General features: G+C 36.3%; 1 protein-coding gene across 1 annotated transcript in view; it reads left to right on the top strand.

Moving 5' to 3' along the window:
- The window catches only part of LOC142224204 (neuronal acetylcholine receptor subunit alpha-7-like), a 1,091,332-nt gene that overhangs the window by 1,036,784 nt on the left and 32,344 nt on the right, over nucleotides 1-22,204 (top strand). The window contains exon 11 of the mRNA XM_075293985.1: nucleotides 18,612-18,698. Coding sequence (XP_075150100.1) covers nucleotides 18,612-18,698 — 87 coding nt within the window. The remainder of the gene's footprint in view (nucleotides 1-18,611; nucleotides 18,699-22,204) is intronic.

Below are 22,204 nucleotides of genomic sequence, written 5' to 3' on the forward strand. Positions count from 1 at the left end.
TTTGTTGATCACGCTCATGCAAATTCACGCCGTTGCCATCAGCTTGACTCACGACACACGCGTGAGTCCCGAAATTTTTCGTGATTCACGATAATTTCGTGTCACGTGCACACCTCTAATGGGACCTATACCTAAAAGTGGCCCAATATACCCATTTGGAATACCCTCCGACCTAAATCAATAACAACTACTTGTACCAAGTTTCAACTCGATAGCTTGTTCCGTTCGGAATACACAAAATTGAGTCATTATCTCCACTTCCGTCCAAAAAACAAACTCATCTAGTTCCAAGCGTCTGACGATCATTGTTGTTGTACCCCCTGGGAACTGATGTACGAAACAAATAAAGGAAGATAAAAAGACAAAACAAACTACAAGGATTAGACATTTAACCTTCTACATCCTTCGCGGAAGCGAGCTGGATGAGCCCAGAGTGAGGTAGGTGTCAGGTCTGTCCTCAATTCGCGCAGACATTTTGAACTGACGGGTTCGCAGGGGAGAGGCAACTGAAATAGCTCCGACCTCGTTCCTCTATTCAGCCGTCTCTCGTCATCGCTGATAGGTGGTGGTCTTCCAGCGAGCATAACGCTATACTGGTGAGAAGGTATTGTTTTCTGAACCACTGCTGTGCCCGGCCTCCAATACCGCCCTTATTATCGATTGTCGATGTTTTCTAAAATCCAGCCGGAAGGGCTTGGTTCTTTCAGATGGTGCCCTCTTAGATATGGCTTCTTTTGGATGGTGTACCCCTTTGCACTCAATCAGGTGCTTGTGGGTGAGAAGATTCAGTGTTGCCGAGAGCGTCAGGAACATATATTGCAATAGATTCTTAGGCCTTTTGAATCGTCTTCAAATCATTCGTCCAAATGATACCAGCCAATGCCTTTAGGATCTTGTTTCTACTACCAACGTTTTTAGAAACGCTTTCCATATTCTTTCCAAAGAGGAACAAATTATCAAACTCCGTCTTGAGACACCGTTTGTTTATGCTTTCTGGCAAAAATGATTCTCCTCTAAATTCCACGTGAGAATGTCTTCTAGCCATGTATGGTAGTTCGCAAACATCTCTTAAAATTATTAGAAAAAGGTTTCCCTAATATCTCTTAGTAGGATGGTAAGGTCCATTGTATCGAATGCTTTATACACAGATCACAATGCTTTTGTAAGCTGTAGACAATAAAATGAAATGAATAAAATGATATGAGTCTGTCAGACGAGCGGCTTAGAAATGATAGAGGATGATGGCTGCTTGGATTCTGTTTGATTTTGGGTTCGTCTATGCTTGGTAGTTTATTAGATATTCGGTTCGCTGATGTTTGGTAGTTGATGATCAGAGACTGTTACATTCATTGATAGGTAGATAATTGGTCGTTGCCGAGTAGATCGGTTCGTTTATGATCCGAAAATTGTGCATTCGTCGATGTTCGATAGACGAGAAATTCGCTTCGTGGATGATCAATAGTTGATGAGAACTTCGTTTCGACTTCGATTTACTAATGGGGAATTCGGTTCGTAGATAATGAAATTGGATGTGAACGCCGGTTCGTCAATGCTCGATAGTTGTTGAGAAATTCGGTTCATAGATGAGGATGATGGCTGATCGGATTCTGTTTGGTTTTGGGTTCGTATATGTTTGGTAGTTTATTAGATATTCGGTTCGCTGATGATTGGTAGTTGATGATCAGAGACTGTTACATTCATTGATAGGTAGATAATTGGACGTTGCCGAGTAGTTCGGTTCGTTTATGATCCGAAAATTGTGCATTCGTCGATGTTCGATAGACGATGAGAAATTCACTTCGTAGGTGATCGATAGTTGATGAGAACATCGGTTCGACTTCGATTTACTAATGAGGAATTCTGTTCGTAGATAATGAAATTGGATGTGAACGCCGATTCGTCGATGTTCGATAGTTGTTGAGAAATTCGGTTCGTAGATGATCGTTAGTTTAGGAGAATGTCGGTGATTGGATACTGTTTTATTCATTAATGGGTAGATGATTTGCCATATTTGTGATCGGGATGTTGTGTATTCGTAGATTTGTAGTTGATCGGGAACTGCTGATGAGATCTTCAGCTTTCAGAGGGTTACTACAATTTATTGTTGTTATTGTCTCGTAAATGATTTTTAGGCGCTGTCTGGTCTTTTTCCCGGTATCAGTATTACTGCGGTGGTACTCTTTTGTAGTTGAATGGGAACTGCTGATGAGATCTTTAGCTTTCAGACGGTTACTAGAAATGATTGTTGTTATTGTCTCGGAGATGTTTTTTAGGCACCGTCTGATCTTTTTCCGGTATCGGTATTACTGCGATAGTACTCTCGGCTTCGACAGCACCTACGGTAATCCACTTTACTATCTAATCTACGTGGTAACAAAAGATCCGATGATCCCGATGATATAACTGTAGATCTCAGTAGTGGACTGTAATCCCGAAGGAACCAGAGGTTGAATTGTCGACCGGAAGACCTCAGTGGTGGGATGAAGAAACGAAGCACTCAACTGTAGATTCGAAAGTTTCGGTGATAGCATTTTAAATCAGAAAATCTAAAGTTTAAAGATTACAAAAAGCCGCTAAGCCGCTCTTAGACAACAACTTGAATGGTCGATGGTCAACTTTACTATCTTTAGGTTTTATGTTATTAGAGTCTTAATTATTGCCCTATCCTTTTTCAGTACTTTCCGGTTGTGGTCTCCTCCGGGTTCTCCCATGGTGTTTTCGTCGCTCTACATTTCCTATGGATTCTTACTAGGCAACACAGTTTTCTATGGGAGCCAAACAATTATGAGGAGTCGCCAAGGCCCGTGGCCCAGCTCTCCATATGTCACTGGTTTTCATGATAAAGCTTAATAGGATGTGCGGTTATCGCCCACTATGTTCAGGCACTCGCACCCATTGTTTCCCGTAATATCCTACGGTACGTCATTCTTTACCCCGTTTCGTACCGTTATCATCAAAATTCAAAAAATCTTGATTACAAATCAGTCCATCAACTACCGCTGTGCAGACGATCAATCTACCCACCATTCATTCACGTTTAGAGCGTAAGCAATTGAGATTTTGCTGCAATTATCACATAATGGACAAAAGTGTGCAATGACCATTTTTCAATACCCGTTTAATGTGCCAAAAGGACAAATTGTATTTCCCCCCAGTACAATTCATTCCACACTCAATAAGCCAAAAATGAAGGCTTTCTTGTCCAAGTGCTTCCACGTCTGATAGGAAATTCTTCACATCCAGTGAAATGAATTCATACAGTTCAAGGGAAGCATGAATGCTAAACTCCTTTACATCAACATCATCACTTAACCAAAGCACAAAGTTGGCTTACAATATGTGCTCAAGAGCCAAGAGGAAAAATGTCGAGAAACCTGATTGAATTTTTGGTCAATTCCACTCGAAACATGGCCAGAGGGTTACACGGAGATGCCTGCAAACACGCCATGTATATGCCATTGCCAATCATTGTTTGGGGAGAAAATGAATTGGCTAAGTTTGATTCAGTTGAACTGCAACTACATTGAATATACATTCCAATGTCCTTACGAGTTCATATACCCAGCGCTCAAGGAGAATAGGGAAGTCATCACTTGCTTTAGAGGCTTTATCAAGTACAGAGACACCGTTGTACAAATTCAACAGCATCCCACCATGTAAACATGTTGAAAAATTTATAGCCTCTCGACTGTTAAGCTTGTTCCAAAAGTGATTTGCTCAAGGTGCACGATCGAAACCAAGGAATTGTAAATAGGATTCATGAAAATTCATTGCATATTTATACATGGGTGCAACACTTCTGCTTTTGAAAGAAAATCAATGGCATGGAATGGAAAAAATATCTAACATCAGTAATATCAATTGAATCAAAGGAAGGCTCTAGATGCCTGAAAATTATTCATTGATAATTGATCACTTATTTTATTATTTAGGGACATTTTTTGTGCCATGGGATTAATTGTTCTAAAGTAAATTTATTTTAAAGTGTGGCGTATGAGTTATGTATGTCATGTATCCAAAATAGTGTAACTCATACGACACACTGGAAATTCAAAATTAATATCAATTATACGCCAACCGAAACCTAAACCGAAAAATCATTTTAAGCTAAACTAAAATTATATATAGTGAAACCTCTCAAAATTGGACATCCGCAGTCGCCTAAATATAGTCCTTATTTGGTCGGTTAATTTTAATGTAATAATACAGCAAAAATCGTACAAAAATTGTACATATTTGAGAGATGTCCGCTTTAACAGTGTCCAATTTTGAGAGGTTTCAGTGTATAGTAAAACAGAAAACTCCCGAAAATAGCTATGTAACATGGCTTCTATCATGTCTTTCCAATGAAAGCCACTAGTAAGTATTCACAAAGATATGAAGTTGGTGTAAATTGGGTGCGAGCGCTGACAGTTATTGGCTACCGGCCAATTTAAAAGTTGTTTTAATAAAATTTGATTTCAAAAGCAACAAAATATTGTAATATTACGTGTCCTTAAATTTAATTTGAATAATTTTTCATACGTAAATCCACGATTCATCAAAACATGTCCATACTTTAAAGCATCGCGATCGTATTTTTGTAGCATTTCTTTTTACCAATCGACACCAGTATTTTTTGTTTTTTTTTTATACCCTCTACCATAGGTATATTAACTTTGTCATTCTGTTTGTAACACATCGAAATATTCCTCTAAGACCCCATAAAGTATATATTCTGGGTCGTGGTGATTCTGAGTCAATCTAATCATGTCCGTCCGTCCGTTTGTTGAAATCACGCTAACTTCCGAACGAAACAAGCTATCGACTTGAAATTTGGCGCAAGTAGTTGTTATTGATGTAGGTCGGATGGTATTACAAATGGGCCATATCGGTCCACTTTTACGTATAGCCCCCATATAAACGGACCCCAGATTTGACCTCCGGAGCCTCTAAAAGAAGCAAATTTCATCCGATCCGGCTGAAATTTGGTACATGGTGTTAGTATATAGTCTCCAATAACCATGCAAAAATTGGTCCACATCGGTCCATAATTATATATAGCCCCCATATAAATCGATCCCCAGATTTGGCTGGCGGATCCTCTAAGAGAAGCAAATTTCTTTCGATCCGGCTGAAATTTGGTACGTGGTGTTAGTATATGGTCTCCAATAACCATGCAAGAATTGGTCCATATCGGTACATAATTCTATATAGCCCCCATATAAACCGTTCCCCAGATTTGTCCTCCGGAGCCTCTTGGAGAAGCAATATTCATCCGATCCGGTTGAAATTTGGAACGTGGTGTTAGTACGTGGTCCCTAAAAAGCACGCAAAAATTGGTCCATATCGGCCCATAATTTTATAAAGCCTCGATATAAACCGATCCCCAGATTTGACCTCTGGAGCCCCTTGGAGGAGCAAACTTTATCCGATCCGTTTAATATTTGGTACGTGATGTTAGTCTATGGTCTCCAATAACCATGCAAAAATTGGTCCATAAGTATATATATCCCCCATATAAACCGATCCCCAAATTTGACCTCCAGAACCTCGTGGAGGAGGAAAATTCATCCGATTCGGTTGAAATTTGGTACATTGCGCTAGTATATAGCCGCTAACAACCATGCCAAAATTGGTCCATATCGGGCTAAAGTTATATATATAGCCGATCCGCAATCACACAAAAATTGGTACATGTCGGTTCATAGTCATGGTTGCCACTCGAGGCAAAAATAATCTACCAAAATTTTATATCTATAGAATTTTTGTCAAAATTTTATTTTTATAGAAAATTTTGTCACGATTTTATTTCTATAGAACATTTTGTCACGATTTTATTTCTATAGAAAATTTTTTCAAAATTTATTTCTATAGAAAATTTTGTCAAAATTTTATTTTGTCAACATTTTATTTCTATAGAAAATTTTGTCAAACTTAATTATATATGTATTTAATCGGCCTTTACCACGTATTGACAACCTTGCAATTTAGAAGACGGTGTTAGGAAGTTTTAAGATACCTTGCCATCGGCAAGTGTTACCGCAACCCAAGTAATTCGATTGTGGATGACAGTCTTCAGTAGAAGTTTCGGCCTGGCCGAACTTACGGCCGTTCAGTTCAGGTCGCAGTTTCAGGCCAATCGACTCCAAATTTGGCACAAGTTTCTGTTTCGGGTTAGAATAGAACCCTATTGATTTTGGAAACTACTAAGTCTTAAACTTATAAAACTGACTCCAATTTTCCTATACGTCTAGTACGAGTACACATCTATCGATCGATAAATCATAAATACACTTTTGCCTAAAAATTGCTTCAGATTTAAATGTTTCCCATATTTTTATACCCACCACCATAGAATGGTGACGGCGGTATAATAAGTTTGTCATTCCGTTTGTAACACATCGAAATATCGATTTCCGACTATATAAAGTATATATATTCTTGATCAGGGAGAAATTCTAAGACGATATAACTATGTCCGTCTGTCTGGCTGTCTGTCTGTTGTAATCACGTACAGTCTTCAATAATGAAGCAATCGTGCTGAAATTTTGCACAAACTCCTCTTTTTTTCTGCACACAGGACAAGTTCGAAGATGGGCTATATTTTGATATAGGCCCCACATAAACCGACCTCCCGATTTGGGGTCCTTGGCTTATAGAAATCGTAGTTTTTATCCAATTTGCCTGAAATTTGAAATCTAGAGGTATTTTATGACCATAAAGAGTTATGCCAAAAATGGTGAGTATCGGTCTATGTCTTGGTATAGCCCCCATATAGACCAATTTCCCGATGTTACTTCTTGGGCTTCTAGAATCCGCAGTTCTTATTCAATTTACCAGAAATTGTAAATCTAGAGGTAATTTAGAACCATAAAGAGGGGTGGCAAAAATGGTGAGCATCGGTCCATGTGCTTCACATTAAGCGACTCTCACATTTGGTTTTGCGGGACCTCTTGGAGAAGCGAAATTTATCGGAGCCGGTATTAGTACGGGCTGGTCACGATCAGACGATATAACCAGATTCGTCTGTTTATCTGTTGTAATTACGCTACAGCCTTCAATAAAGGCGCTATCGTCCTGAAATTTGGCAGAATTCGTGTTTTGTCTGCACGCAGGACAAGTTCGAAGATGGGCTATATCGGTTCAGGTTTTGATAAACTGACCCACATAAACTCACCCACCCCCACTGAATTTCTGTGGTTTCTTAAAATATTATTGTACTGAACAATTTAAATAATACTAGGATTGGTTTTATGTTACCTTTTGCCTTTAAATGTAGTTTTAAACAAAAGATTTCATAGCCTACGGATCAATATTCAATTTAATCATGGATATAACTCATACGCCACATAGTACCCTATTTAATATTAATCATATGACACCAGGGTTATAACCAGAATTTAAGTAAATCTAAATAAGTATAAATTTGTTCAAAGTAAATATTTGAAAGTTCTACACATCTGAATCCCATAGTCCACACAAAAATACATATCAGAAAAAAATTGCTCGTCCATAATTTACTATTAATTCAGTCTACTCACATTCCACCCATGGAAACACCATTTAATTGGAAAACGTGATTTCTGGTCTTCTAATAATATCAAGGACTGGATGCGGTATGCTGCCACTTAGCAAGCTAGCTTTGGTTATTGCATTTATGCGAAGCATATTCTCTCCTCCTACGATTTGCATACACACTCCCTATGAATTTTACATTGAAACCTAGAATTAATGGAATTCCTTGTTTGAAATAAGTGTCGGGAGAGTACACCCCCAATTATGTGGTTTTCAGCATTTTGTTCTCTTATCTCATCTGATTCTAACGAAAACCCAAGGGGGGTTTTCAGCAAATATGCAGATTTTTGGCCATGGGCAACAGACGAAAAAAAAACTATTATAAGAATGGTAACTTTAGCAACCATTCGCCCCAAAGAATTGATTACGTGCTAAAAACCTTGAATGAAAATCAGGAAGGAGTGGAGGTGGGAGAAGGGGGAACTCTACTAGTGACAAGCGAAATATGTGGTAGTGCAATAACTTTCACAGATTTTCCATGTTTTTTTTTTTTTTGCTGACTGCTTGGCTGGTAAAAACCATGAAAACTTCCAATTTGCCACAGAGACGCCAACATTTCCGGGTTTCTAGCCATTTTGTATATGCGGTTATAGTGGGTAAGTCCATTCGCAGGTTTTTTTTTGTATTCTCTTATGACTTTCATTACGAGTTGTTATCACACTTGCATTGTTGACAATTTTGTTGATGCAGACAATCCTGTTTTTGCAATTGCTACTCGTGTGCAGGACTTGGTAATGCCATTAAGAATTTTTCGCAATACTACCACCACTGCTTCAGGGACTGTTTTGAAGTATACTCATGTTTCAAATATTTTTCCTAGCCAAAGGAGAAATATGTAAATTTGTTCGATAACTTTGTGAATTGACTTCAGGTTGAAGCTTTAAAAGGAAAAAAGGGTGTCGTTGTACCCTATGGCCAGACACCCAACTCTTATTTTGCATTGCATACATGAGCAAAATCAAGAGATCAAAATTTACTCAAAAGTACTTACGTTTTTTTTCTCCCATTTCAAACTTTTCACATTTCTAATACATTTGGAATGGAATATTTTCGAATGGAATATTTTCGTACTTTTGTTACAATGTCTCTGGAATTTTACTATACTGTCAAAGCCATTGTAGTTGAGATTTAAAATGGAATTTATTGTTGAAGTTTTTAGTGAATTTTGTGGAATAGTTGCACACATACATATACGCTCTTATTGTCATTGCTACAACATTGTGTCAGTGGCCATTGAGTAAAAGCTAATATTTAGTTTTTCTAAAATGGCATGGACTGACTGCAACTGAAATAGTACCGAAAAAGAACTGACTACATTGAAAGGAACTAAGTAACTTCAAATAGAAATCGAGTTGGTAATAAACTTGAAAGAGGTAAAATTCAACATTTTTATTAAGTAACTAATCACGTTTTTAAAACGATTTAAAATAAAACATTAACAAGAAAATAAAGTAGAAAGTCGGGCGGGGCCGACTATAAGAAACCCCTACTGAATTAGTAGACATTGTTTCTGGGGTATGAGTGGTATAGGTTTGGGAGATAAACCGTATTTCCATATTTAAGTACATTAAGGGGTACATGATTATGGGAGTTTTATCACAATCTGAACAGTAATGTATGATATTAGGAGCTATAGTTGATCCTGAACCTACAGAGTCAATATGCCACTAATATTGAGTCCATTATTAGAAAAGAGGAATTGGCTCAATTAGTGTGGGTAATAAATCGAAATTTGTGCAACTTGGGAAATATATTTATGTAAAAGCTATATGTAATTCTAACTATGATCGGATAATACTTCAATATTTGAAATTTGAGTAACATTAGTTAATAAATAAGAGCCCTATGACCAAATTTGGGAAAATCGAGTGATGCATATATATGGGAGCTATATCTAAATCTGAACCAATTTGGATTGGTGTGGTGTCAACCAAACCCGGAAATTTTCCAGGTTTGATTGACACCACAGAAGTTTATCTTGTGCTAAATTTTAATAAGATCGGTGTAACGACCCTTCTCCTATCAAATCCTATACCTTATGTGCGGTTGCTACCTATAAGGGCAATGGGGGCTGTTCTTGCTCATAAGGTATAGATTTCGGCCAGCTACTATAAATTAATAAATTTTTGGTGGCTCATGTTAAATAATTGCCATATTAAAACAAAACAAGTATATACGGCCGTTAGTTCGGCCAGGCCGAAGCTTATGTACCATCCATCATGGATTGCGTAGAAATTACTTCTAAACACTGCCATCCACAATCGAATTACTTAAATTGCGGTAACGCTTGCCGATGGCAAGGTATCTTAAAACCTCCTAACACCATCTTCTAAATTGTATGTAAGTCCATACGTGGTATATATTAAATCAAAAAAGATCGATCCAATACGTATATAATTCAGTTTGACAAAGTAGACATAAAATTTTGACAAAATTTTCTACAGAAAGAAAATATTAAAAAATTTTCTATGGAAATAAAATTTTCACAAAATTTTCTATAGAAATAAAAATTTTGACAAAATTTTCTATAGAAGGACAATTTTGACAAAAATTTCTACAAAAATGATATTTTAACAAAATTTTCTATAGAAATAAACTTTTGACAACATTTTCTTTCGAAATAAAATCTTGGTCGATTATTTTTGGCTCGAGTGGCAACTATGATTATGAACCGAATAAAATTTGAACAAAATTTTCTATAGAAATAAAATTTTGACAAAATTTTCTATAGAAATAAAATTTTGACAATGATGAAAATTTTATTATGAACCGAATAAAATTTTAACAAAATTTTCTCTAGAAATAAAATTTTGACAACATTTTCTATAGAAATAAAATTTTGGTAGATTATTTTTGGCTCTAGTGGCAACCATGATTATGAACCGATATGGACCAATTTGTGTGTGATTGGACCAATTTTGGTATGGTTGTTAGCGACCATATACTAACACCACGTTCTTACTTTGAACCGGATCGGATGCATTTTGCTCCTCCAAGAGGCTCCGGAGGTCAAATCTGGAGAACGTTTTATATGGGGGCTATATATAATTATGGACCGATATGGACCATGTTCCAAATTACAACCGGATTGGATGAAATTTGCTTCTCTTGGAGACTTCGCAAGCCAAATCTGGGGATCGGTTTATATGGGGGCTATATATAATTATAAACCGATGTGGGCCAATTTTTGCACGGTTGTTAGAGACCATATACCAATATCATGTACCAAATTTCAGGCGGATCGGATAAAATTTGCTTCTCTTTGAGGCTCCGCAACCCAAATCTGAGGATCGGTTTATATGGGCGCTATATATAATTATGGACCGATGTGGACCAATTTTTGCACGGTTGTTAGAGACCATATATTTATCACAATGGACTGAATAGTCTAAGTGAGTCTGAAATTTAATCGGGCTGCCACTTTAACCTCTAACCTTTAACCAATACCATGTACAAAATTTCAGCCGGATCGGATGCAATTTGCTTCTCTTTGAGGCTTCGCAAGCCAAATCTGGAGATCGGTTTATATGGGGTCTATATATAATTATGGACCGATGTGGACCAATTTTTGCATGGTTGTTAGAGACCATATACCAACACCATGTACCAAATTTCAGCCAGATCGGATGAAATTTGCTTTTCTTTTAGGCTCCGCAAGCCAAATCTGGGAATCGGTTTATATGGGGGCTATATATAATTATGGACCGATGTGAACCAATTTTTGCATGGTTGTTAGAGACCATATACCAACGCCATATACCAAATTTCAGCCGGATCGGATGAAATATGCTTCTGTTAGAGGCTCCACAAACCAAATCTGGGGATCGGTTTATATGGGGGCTATATATAATTATGGACCGATGTGGACCAATATTTGCATGGTTGTTAGAGACCATATTCCAACACCATATACCAAATTTCAGCCGGATCGGATGAAATATGCTTCTTTTAGAGGCTCCACAAGCCAAATCTGAGGGTTATTTATATGGGGGCTATACGTAAAAGTGGACCGATATGGCCCATTTTCAATACCATCCGACCTACATCGATAACAACTACTTGTGCCAAGTTTCAAGTCGATAGCTTGTTTCGTTCGGAAGTTAGCGTGATTTCAACAGACGGACGGACGGACGGACATGCTTAGATCGACTCAGAATTTCACCACGACCCAAAATATATATACTTTATGGGGTCTTAGAGCAATATTTCGATGTGTTACAAACGGGATATACCCCCATCATAGGATGGGGGTATATCCTATGATGGAGGGTATAAAAATTAAAAAAAAAAAAAAATTACGGTGTAACAGAAATGCCTACATTTTGGAAGAACTATTGGGTAGTTTGTCCTTCCTCTTAGACACTCCCATCCTTTCTCGATGCGTTTTGGGCATAGGTCCACAGTGCCACTTAACCAATTATGGCTCCATTTTTGTGAAAATGGTAAAAAAAGAGCTTAGCGAGTCATCTTTAAATAAATTTATTATATCGGTTAGTAAATAAGGCTATTATGATCAAAAATAAATTTATACGAGATAAATTTTAAATTTGAGTAAGATCGGTTAATAGATGAGGCCACTATTTTCAAAAATAATGTTATAAGGGGCAATATTTTTTTTTAAATCGGGCGCTACATATATATGGGAGCTATATCTAAATAGATGTGAACTGATTTGGATGATATCTTGCAGGTTTGGTTGATACCTCAGAAGGTTACTTTTTGCTAATTTTGAGTAAGATCGGTTAATAAATAAGGCTATTATGAACTATAGCTAAATCTGAACCGATTTCGATGATTTTTGGCAAATATAGTCAGTGCTGTAGAAGATTAGAGTAAGCCAACTTTGAGTAATATCGGCTTATAAATAAGGGTTTTATGGCCAAATTTGTGAAAATCGACCGATACCTATATATGGGAGCTATATCTAGGTTAGGTTAAGTGGCAGCCCGATGTATCAGGCTCACTTAAACTATTCAGTCCATTGTGATACCACATTGGTGAACTTCTCTCTTATCACTGAGTGCTGCCCGATTCTATGTTAAGCTCAATGACAAGGGACCTCCTTTTTATAGCCGAGTCCGAACGGCGTTCCACATTGCAGTGAAACCACTTAGAGAAGCTTTGAAACCCTCAGAAATGTCACCAGCATTACTGAGGTGGGAAATTTCCACCGATGAAAAACTTTTTGGTATTTGGTCGAAGCAGGAATCGAACCCACGACCTTGTGTATGCAAGGCGGGCATGCTAACCATTGCACCACGGTGGCTCCCTACATCTAACTCTGAACCGATTTGGATTATACTTTGCAGGATTAGTTGATATTACAGAAGATTACCTTATGCTGCATTTGAGTAATATCGGCTCATAAATAAGGGTTTTATGGCCAAATTTGTGAAAATCGGGCGATACATATATAAATATGGGAGCTATATTTAAATCTGGACCGATTTCCAAGATTTTTTGCACATATAGTAAGTACTATAGAAAATTAGATTTGGCCAACTTTGAGTAAGATCGGTTCATAAATACGGGACTTATGGCCAAATTTGGGAAAATCGGGCGATACATATATATGGGAGCTATATCTAAATCTGAAGCGATTTCGATGAAATTTTGCACACTTAAAGGGTGGCAAATTATAATTTTTTATGGCAAAATTTTACGCTGATCGCTTAATAATTGAGCGCAATCTGGCACTATTTATCGAAATAGGGCGATACATATATATGGGAGCTATATCTAAATTTGATCCAAATTCAATAGCGTTCGTCCTTGTGCCAATGAAACGCCATACACCAAATTTCATCAAAATCAGTTAATAATTGCGACCGGAATCCTGCGAACAACAAATATATGGACAGAAGGACAGACGGATGGACGGACGGACAACAAGGACTAGATCGACTAAGGATTCTGATTCTGAGTCGATCGGTATATATTTTATGGGGTCTAAAATCAATATTTCTGGTAGGCACATTTTTTGGTAGATCACTATGTGGTTTAGGGTATAATAATTCACCAAACGCTTATGGATAACATAGACGTGAGTGTAGGGAGTATTTGGAGATTTCTTATTCAAATTTAAGATTACTTGCGGACATTGGAAAAAGTCAATTAGAAAATTTCCGTCCATAAATTAGAAACTCATCTGAGTCGTTGTGAAATTCGTATCGTTCGTCCATCCAGCAATATTATTATTATACTCATAAAACTATTTGAAATAAATGGCATACAATATAATATTTTTATTTATTAAGGAATTTAAAACCATAATAAATTATGATACTAACGGTCATTTTCATGTATCTCCGTTAGATTTTAACTGCCATTTAACAGAAAGTAAAATCTTTACTTTAACTCCCAGTTAACAGAAGTTAATCTCTCCGGTTAACTTTAACTGAAAAATGTTTAGCAGTTAAGTTCATAACTGGCATATGGAATATATAGACAAGATGACAAGATGATAGTACGGTTTAAAAGTTCGTTAGCTAACGTAGCACTAACGGTAAATGGGGGTAAACTACTACTAACAACAAAGATTTTCGACCTAACTATATAATATGATTCATTATACCCACCACCATAGAATGGTGACGGGGGTATAATAAGTTTGTCATTCCGTTTGTAACACATCGAAATATCGATTTCCGACTATATAAAGTATATATATTCTTGATCAGAGAGAAATTCTAAGACGATATAACGATGTCCGTCTGTCTGTCTGTCTGTCTGTCTGTCTGTTGTAATCACGCTACAGTCTTCAATAATGAAGCAATCGTGCTGAAATTTTGCACAAACTCGTCTTTTGTCTGCATGCAGGTCAAGTTCGAAGATGGGCTATATCGGTCCAGGTTTTGATATAGTCCCCATATAAACCGACCTCCCGATTTGGAGTCTTGGGCTTATAGAAATCGTAGTTTTTATCCAATTTGCCTGAAATTTGAAATCTAGAGATATTTTATGACCATAAAGAGGTGTGCCAAAAATGGTGAGTATCGGTCAATGTTTTGGTATAGCCCCCATATAGACCGATCTCCCGATTTTATTTCTTGGGCTTACAGAAACCGCAGTTTTTATTCAATTTACCTGAAATTGGAAATCTAGAGGTACTGTAGGACCACAAATACGTGTGCCAAAAATTGTGAGTATCGGTCAATAATTTGGTATAGCCCCCATATAGACCGATCTCCCGATATTACTTCTTGGGCTTATAGAAACCGCAGTTTTTATTCAATTTACCTGAAATTGGAAATCTAGAAGTATTGTAGGACCACAAATACGTGTGCCAAAAATTGTGAGTATCGGTCCATGTTTTGGTATGGTCCCCATATAAAACGACCTCCCGATTTGGGGTCTTGGGCTTATAGAAACCGTAGATTTCATCCAATTTGTCTGAAATTGGAAATCTAGAGGTATTTGAGGACCATAAAGAGGTGTGCCGAAAATGGTGAGTATCGGTCCATATTTTGGTATAGCCCCCATATAGACCGATTTCCCGATTTTACTTCTTGGGCTTCTAGAATCCGAAGTTTTTATCCTATTTGCCTGAAATTGGAAATCTAGAGGTATTTTCGGGTCATAAAGAGGTGTGCCGAAAACGGTGAGTATCGGTCCATATTTTAGTATAGCCCCCAAATGAACGATTTCCCGATTTAACTCATTGGGTTTCTAGAAATCGTACTTTTTATCTGATTTGCCTGAAATTGTAAATATTCTGGTATTTTAGGCTCACAAAAACGTGTATCGGATTAAGTTTTTATCGGTCCATTTGGTAATGCCTCCATATAGACCGACTTCACTTCGTGAGGGTGTAGAAGGCGCACTGATCATGAAAATTGCTTGAAACTCAATGTAAAATTTCCAGATTTTACTTCTACAGATTTAAGATTTCAAATCAAGACGTTATTTTATAATTTTCTTGCACACTTACAAGAGATGTTAATGATTCCTCTAAAACTCAAACAAAAATGGTTCTTATAAATCCAGAGTCTGATATAGTCCTCATAGGTGAAATCTTTAAATTTATCTTCGGGAAGTGTCCTCAAGTCCTCAAGCCCTTCTGAAATTTCAACGGAAACCCTAATATTTGGTTCATGGTGGTGGGTATTTAAGATTCGGCCCGGCCGAACTTAGTGCTGTATATACTTGTTTTAATATTCATCATACACACCCATTGTCATATATGGTTGAGTATGGCGTATACCAGAGAACTGCAACCGGTGGCTTTTTTTATACCCTCCACCATAGGATGGGGGTATATAAACTTTGTCATTCCGTTTGTAACACATCGAAATATTGATCTAAGACCCCATCAAGTATATATATTCTGGGTCGTGGTGAAATTCTGAGTCGATCTGAGCATGTCCGTCCGTCCGTCCGTCTGTTGAAATCACTCTAACTTCCGAACGAAACAAGCTATCGACTTGAAACTTGGCACAAGTAGTTGTTATTGATGAAGGTCGGATGGTATTGCAAATGGGCCCTATCGGTCCACTTCTACGTATAGCCCCCATATAAACGGACCCCCAAATTTGGCTTGCGAGGCCTCTAAGAGAAGCTGAAATTTGGTACATGGTATTAGTATATGGTCTCCAACCACCATGCAAAAATTGGTTCACATCGGTCTATAATTATATATAGCCCCCATATAAACCGATCCCCCGATTTGGCTTGCAGAGCCTCTAAGAGAAACAAATTTCATCCGATACGGCTGAAATTTGGTACATGGTGTTAATATATGGTAACTAACAACCATGCAAAAACTGGTTCACATCGGTCCATAATTATATATAGCCCCCATATAAACCGATCCCCCGATTTGGCTTGCGGAGCCTCTAAGAGAAGCAAATTTCATTCGATCCGGCTGAAATTTGGTACATGATGTTAGTATATGGTCTCTAATGATCATACAAAAATTGGTCCATATCGGTCCATAATTATATATAGCCCCCATATAAACCGATCACCAGATTTGACCTCCGTATCCTCTTGGAAGACCAAAATTCATCTATTTCAGTCGAAATTTGGTACGTGATGTTAATATATGGCCTCACACACTCATGCAAAAATTGGTCGATATCGGTCCATAATTATATATAGGCCCCATATAAACCGATCCCCAGATTTGACCTCCGGAGCACCTTGTAAGAGCAAAATTCTTCACATTCGGTTGAAATTTGGTACGTGATGTTAGTATATGGTATCCAACAACCATGCAGGAGTTGGTTCCTATCAGTCCATAAATATAGCTCCCATATAAACCGATCGCCAGATTTGACCCCCGGTGCCTTTTGGAGAAACAAAATTCATCCGATCTGGTTGAAATTTGGTACGTGGTGGTAGTATATGATATTTAACAACCATGCCAAAAGTGGTCCATATCAGTCCATAATCACTTATAGCCCCTATATAAACCGATCCCGAGATTTGCTTTTGGAGCCTCTTGGAGGAGCAAATTTCATCCGAGTGAGTTGAAATTTGTGGATGACAGTCTTTCGTAGAAGTTTCTACGCAATCCATGGTGGAGGGTACATAAGATTCGGCCTGGCCGAACTTACGGCCGTATATACTTGTTCGTATTGCAATCTTACCCACAAAATGTCGGTAGCAGTGAGTAAGACACCAATTACCATGCGATCTTTTACATTGATACAAATGCGAGAATAAAAACACCACTAGTATAGTTATAACAATGTTCGTATGCAGTGTCTTGCAATCTTAAACCAATTGACATCGTAACAACGCTCGGTAAACAAAAAACTCGTGTGGCACTCAACAACAACAATTACCAGCAGTTGCCATTAGCTCAAGAGAAGTGAGAGAGTAACAAATAAGAGAATACCAAACTGCTGAGATATGGGTAACGAATTTGTGTGATTGCTTTACAACGGTGTTTTCGAGAGACCAACACTCATACTAACAAACAGAGACAGTCACAGTCGTCGGTTGCATTGGATATTGGTGGTTGAAATTTTTTTTACCAATTGGGGTTTTAAGATTGCAAATATTGGTGTTCACCAAATACACTGGCCGGTTGCGGCAGATCGCAGCCGTTCTCTGGCGTATACGTTATGGAGATTGTGTTGACTTCCCGTATTATTACTAATATTGTTTTACGTCCCAGGGCGTTAGTTTATGTAAATTGTAAGCCTAGAGATTTATAGAGGTGTAAAAAATTTTATCAATATCGGTTAAGATTCAAATATATGTATTTGTTATGAAAATATACATTTTTATATAGCTCCTTACAAGTTTGAAGCATTTCAGGTGGTATCAAAAGTTTTGGTCTACAAATTGGTGAAATCTATAAAAGAGTCGTCCCGCCCGACTTTAGGCTTTCCTTACTTCTAATTGTTTATTATTACTAATTGAAAATGTAAACTATCCAACTTATCTCTTTTACTACGAATAAGTAAATTAAAATTTAATTATTTTGCTGTTTGAAATAAATTTGAACTTTTTGTAACAAAATATAAGAGAAAACACAAAAAGTTTTTTGGAAAATCTTAACACAAATCCATAGAAAACAAAACACACCAACTCAAATCATCATTGAAACGGCATATTGAAATCAAAATTGGTTTGAAAACATTCCAACGTACCTCTCATATCCATTACCAAGGAAAAAAAAATAATTTTAAATCAAATCAAACCATCAACCAAAATCCATGCAAAAAAAAGAGAACCTGCCTTAAAAACAAAATGGTCCTTGTAAAATTCCTTAACCAAAAAGATGCCTATCCCCTTATGAAAAAAAACGACACTTGTTTAACAAAATTGAAGCCCAAAGTCAAGGAAATGTTTACACTAAAAAAATAATATGAATACAAAAACAAACTAAATAAAACTATTGCAAACAAACAAAACAATATGTGGAAGAAACTAATTTCTATATATAGTTTTTTTTTACAACAACAAAAAATAATAATAAATTTTTATTTATGTTTATTAAATTTTTATTTTTGATTTTTTTTTCTTTTGGATAACCTATAACACTGATAAAAAAAAAGAAAAGAAACGAAACTATTCTTGTGTTGTTTATTGTTTTTTTGCAGGAGTTACAATTCTTCTATCGCTCACAGTGTTTCTCAACCTTGTAGCTGAGACATTGCCCCAAGTATCTGATGCAATCCCCCTGTTAGGTAGCGATTGCATTTAAAAATATTACTATTTTTGTTACTTTTAACCAAAAAAAAAAAACCAAAATAATACAATTTAAAACAAATTAACTGCATTTATATATGTCTATATACAATACAATATTTAAATACATATTTATCTTCATATATATATTAATACCAATAAAATATATATACAAATATTCAACATATAAAACAAAAATCGTTAAATTAAATGAATAAAAATTATTCAGTAATTATCTATCCAATAACAAAGTCACTACTTCTTATCTATCTACCTATCTCTATCTCTCTTTCTCTACAACAAGAAATATAACAACAACTATTTACTAACTTTGCTGCTATACGTTAACACTTTACTCTTATAATTAATTCTCAACTATCTAAGCTAACATAAATGTTGTTTGGTTTCTCCTTCAGTTACCTATTAAGTTTTCACCTTCACACATATACTATCATAGATTCCCTGTTTCAGTTGCTTATATTTAGTTCTCTTTCAATTGGTTTTGTTCTCTCTCTCTCTTTAATCAACTAGGGTTTCTCTCGGTTTTAAGTGTAATCGTTGTATGTGTTGGTAAAACAATATATGTCTCCATTCAATCAAAGGCAAATTATTTCATTTTATTCGTTAGAGATCCTGTTTTTTTTTGTAACAAAAAGGAGGATTAATTAAAAAAAAAAAAAAAAAAAAAAAAAACTTTGCATATCTATTTTCTGAAATTATATTTATATACATCAGCCTTTTTATATGGAATACATCAGCCTTTTTGTTGTTTATATTTATCTATCCATATTTAAATAATACAAACAAATACATATTTGTTGATTATATCGCAACAAAAAAAATCATAATATTCTTCTATGGAATACACACAATAGTTGTTGCGTTTTCCTTTCTGTGTAATGTGTGTGTTTGTTTTTCGTAATTAATTCCCTGTACTGGTAGAGTAATTTTCAAACAGAAAACTCAATATGAATTTCTTATTTCAAAATTCGGTACCCCTCTCAAAACCACATTCTACAATTTAAGAAAATCTATGTTAATTTTTTTATGATTTTCTTATTGCTTTAGTCCCTGCTTTAATCTACTAACTAATTAATTATTAAGGCTTTTTAAATGCTATCGTTATCAAAATTTCTACAAATTTGGTATGATCTTTGAAAGTGTCTAATACATTGGCAAATTTATTATTATTGGTATTTTTATTTATATGCTTAAAATTTTAGAAATTACGAAAGCTGCGATTTTATATTATTGCTTATTATATTTATAATTATTGTTATTCATACGTCCCAAAGCCCCAAATATATATCAATATTGTCCATTCGTCACCTAGACTGATATTTATTTATTATTACTCATACGATCCCTTTATCCATAGAGAAAAAATAATACCATTTTTTTCAATTGAAGTTTTGAAAACGAACTCAATGAGAAATTTAATTGCCACAATTACACATTTAACTATCTTCGAAAAAGTGTCCCTTATTTTATTTGTCTTTATTGTGTGTGTGAATAATACACAGTGAAATTCAGAATATTTTACATTTTTGCGAAAACTGCACAAAATTTCATCCGATCCGGCTAAAATTTGGTACATGGTGTTAGTATATGGTCTCATCATCCGATCCGGCTGAAATTTGGTACATGGTGTTAGTATACGGTATCTAATGACCATGCAAAAATTAGTTCACATCAGTCCATTATTATATATAGCCCCCATATAAACCGATCACCAGATTTGACCTCCGGAGCTTCTTGGAAAACAAAATTTCAGTTGAAACTTGGTACGTGGTGTTAATATATGGCCTCAAACACCCATGTAAAAATTGGTCCATAATTATATATAGCCGCCAAATAAAACGATCCCCAGATTTGACCCCCGGAGCTCCTTGGAAGAGCAAAAATTATCCGATTATCCATATAAACCGATCCCGAGATTTGGTTTTGGAGCCTCTTGGAGGAGCAAATTTCATCCGAGTCAGTTGAAACTTGGTACATTGTGCTAGTATATGGCCGTTAACAACCATGCCTAATTAGGTGCATATCGGTCTCTAGTTATATATAGCCCTCAGATAAATCGATCCCCAATCACACAAAAATTGGTCCATATCAAGTTCATAATTGTATATAGCCCCCATATAAGCGACCCCCATATTTCAATTCTGGGTCTCTACGTAAGGGAGCCACCGTGGTGCAATGGTTAGCATGCCCGCCTTGCATACACAAGGTCGTGGGTTCGATTCCTTCTTCGACCGAACACCAAAAAGTTTTTCAGCGGTGGATTATCCCACCTCAGTAATGCTGGTGACATTTCTGAGGGTTTCAAAGCTTCTCTAAGTGGTTTCACTGCAATGTGGAACGCCGTTCGGACTCGGCTATAAAAAGGAGGTCCCTTGTCATTGAGCTTAACATGCAATCGGGCAGCACTCAGTGATAAGAGAGAAGTTCACCAATGTGGTATCACAATGGACTGAATAGTCTAAGTGAGCCTGATACATCGGGCTGCCACCTAACCTAACCTACGTACCGTGCAAAAGTCCATATCTATTCGTAATTATTTGTAGACTTACCTATACATACCTTTTTTGTCTAGTGTATGCCACGTATGGACTAACTCACAATTTAGAAAACGATGTTAAGAAGTTTTAAGATACCACAACCCAAGTAACGATTGTGGATGAAAGTCTTTCGTTTCTACGCAATTCATGGTGGAGGGTACATAAGATTCGGCCTGACCGAACTTACGGCCTATATACTTGTTATAACTATTATTCATACGCCTCCATGCCTCATCTATTAAATTACTCATTCGTTACCTGGTCCGATATTTTAATATGTAATTTTATGATACCTGTCTTTAGAAATAAATTATCCAGCATTAATGTTCAGTCGTTGGGCATAAATCCTATGATAATAAGTCGTTGTATTAATCATAAATTGTTTAACCACATTGGACTCTTCTAAAACCGTCCTTTTTTACATATTAATATCACGACTGCAATATGAAATCAAATTTTTCATACAAACGAATGAATTCAAATGTGAAAAAGAGTGATGTTGATCGAGCGTTGTATTATTGTTAATAAATACTAGAGGTATGCACAATTCCATTTGTAAATGCAGAGTATACGTGTACTTGCTAAATGAGTACATCTACTTGAGAGAGTCGCAAAACAATTGGTATACATTTTAATGAACACCAAAAGCCACGAGTAACTTCTTGTTGCTACTCTGATGTCTTCACTACCAACAAACACATATTCCTCTTTCTCTCTTATTGAAGTGTACTCAGAGTGATCACGTCGAGTATGTTACGAGAACAAAACTACATAGAGTACTCCATGTACCACGTGCAGTTTCGGAAATACAAAAAAAACAGTTACTCTCCATAATATATGTTTTCGGATTAGTATAAAAAACGGCAAACGTTAAGGTAAGTGTGTGACATACATAAACATATGAAATATGTGACATACATACATATCTATGATTAATAATAATGGAA

The sequence above is a fragment of the Haematobia irritans genome, chromosome 2, assembly GCF_050003625.1.
Source record: "Haematobia irritans isolate KBUSLIRL chromosome 2, ASM5000362v1, whole genome shotgun sequence".
Taxonomy (NCBI): Eukaryota; Metazoa; Arthropoda; class Insecta; order Diptera; family Muscidae; genus Haematobia; species Haematobia irritans.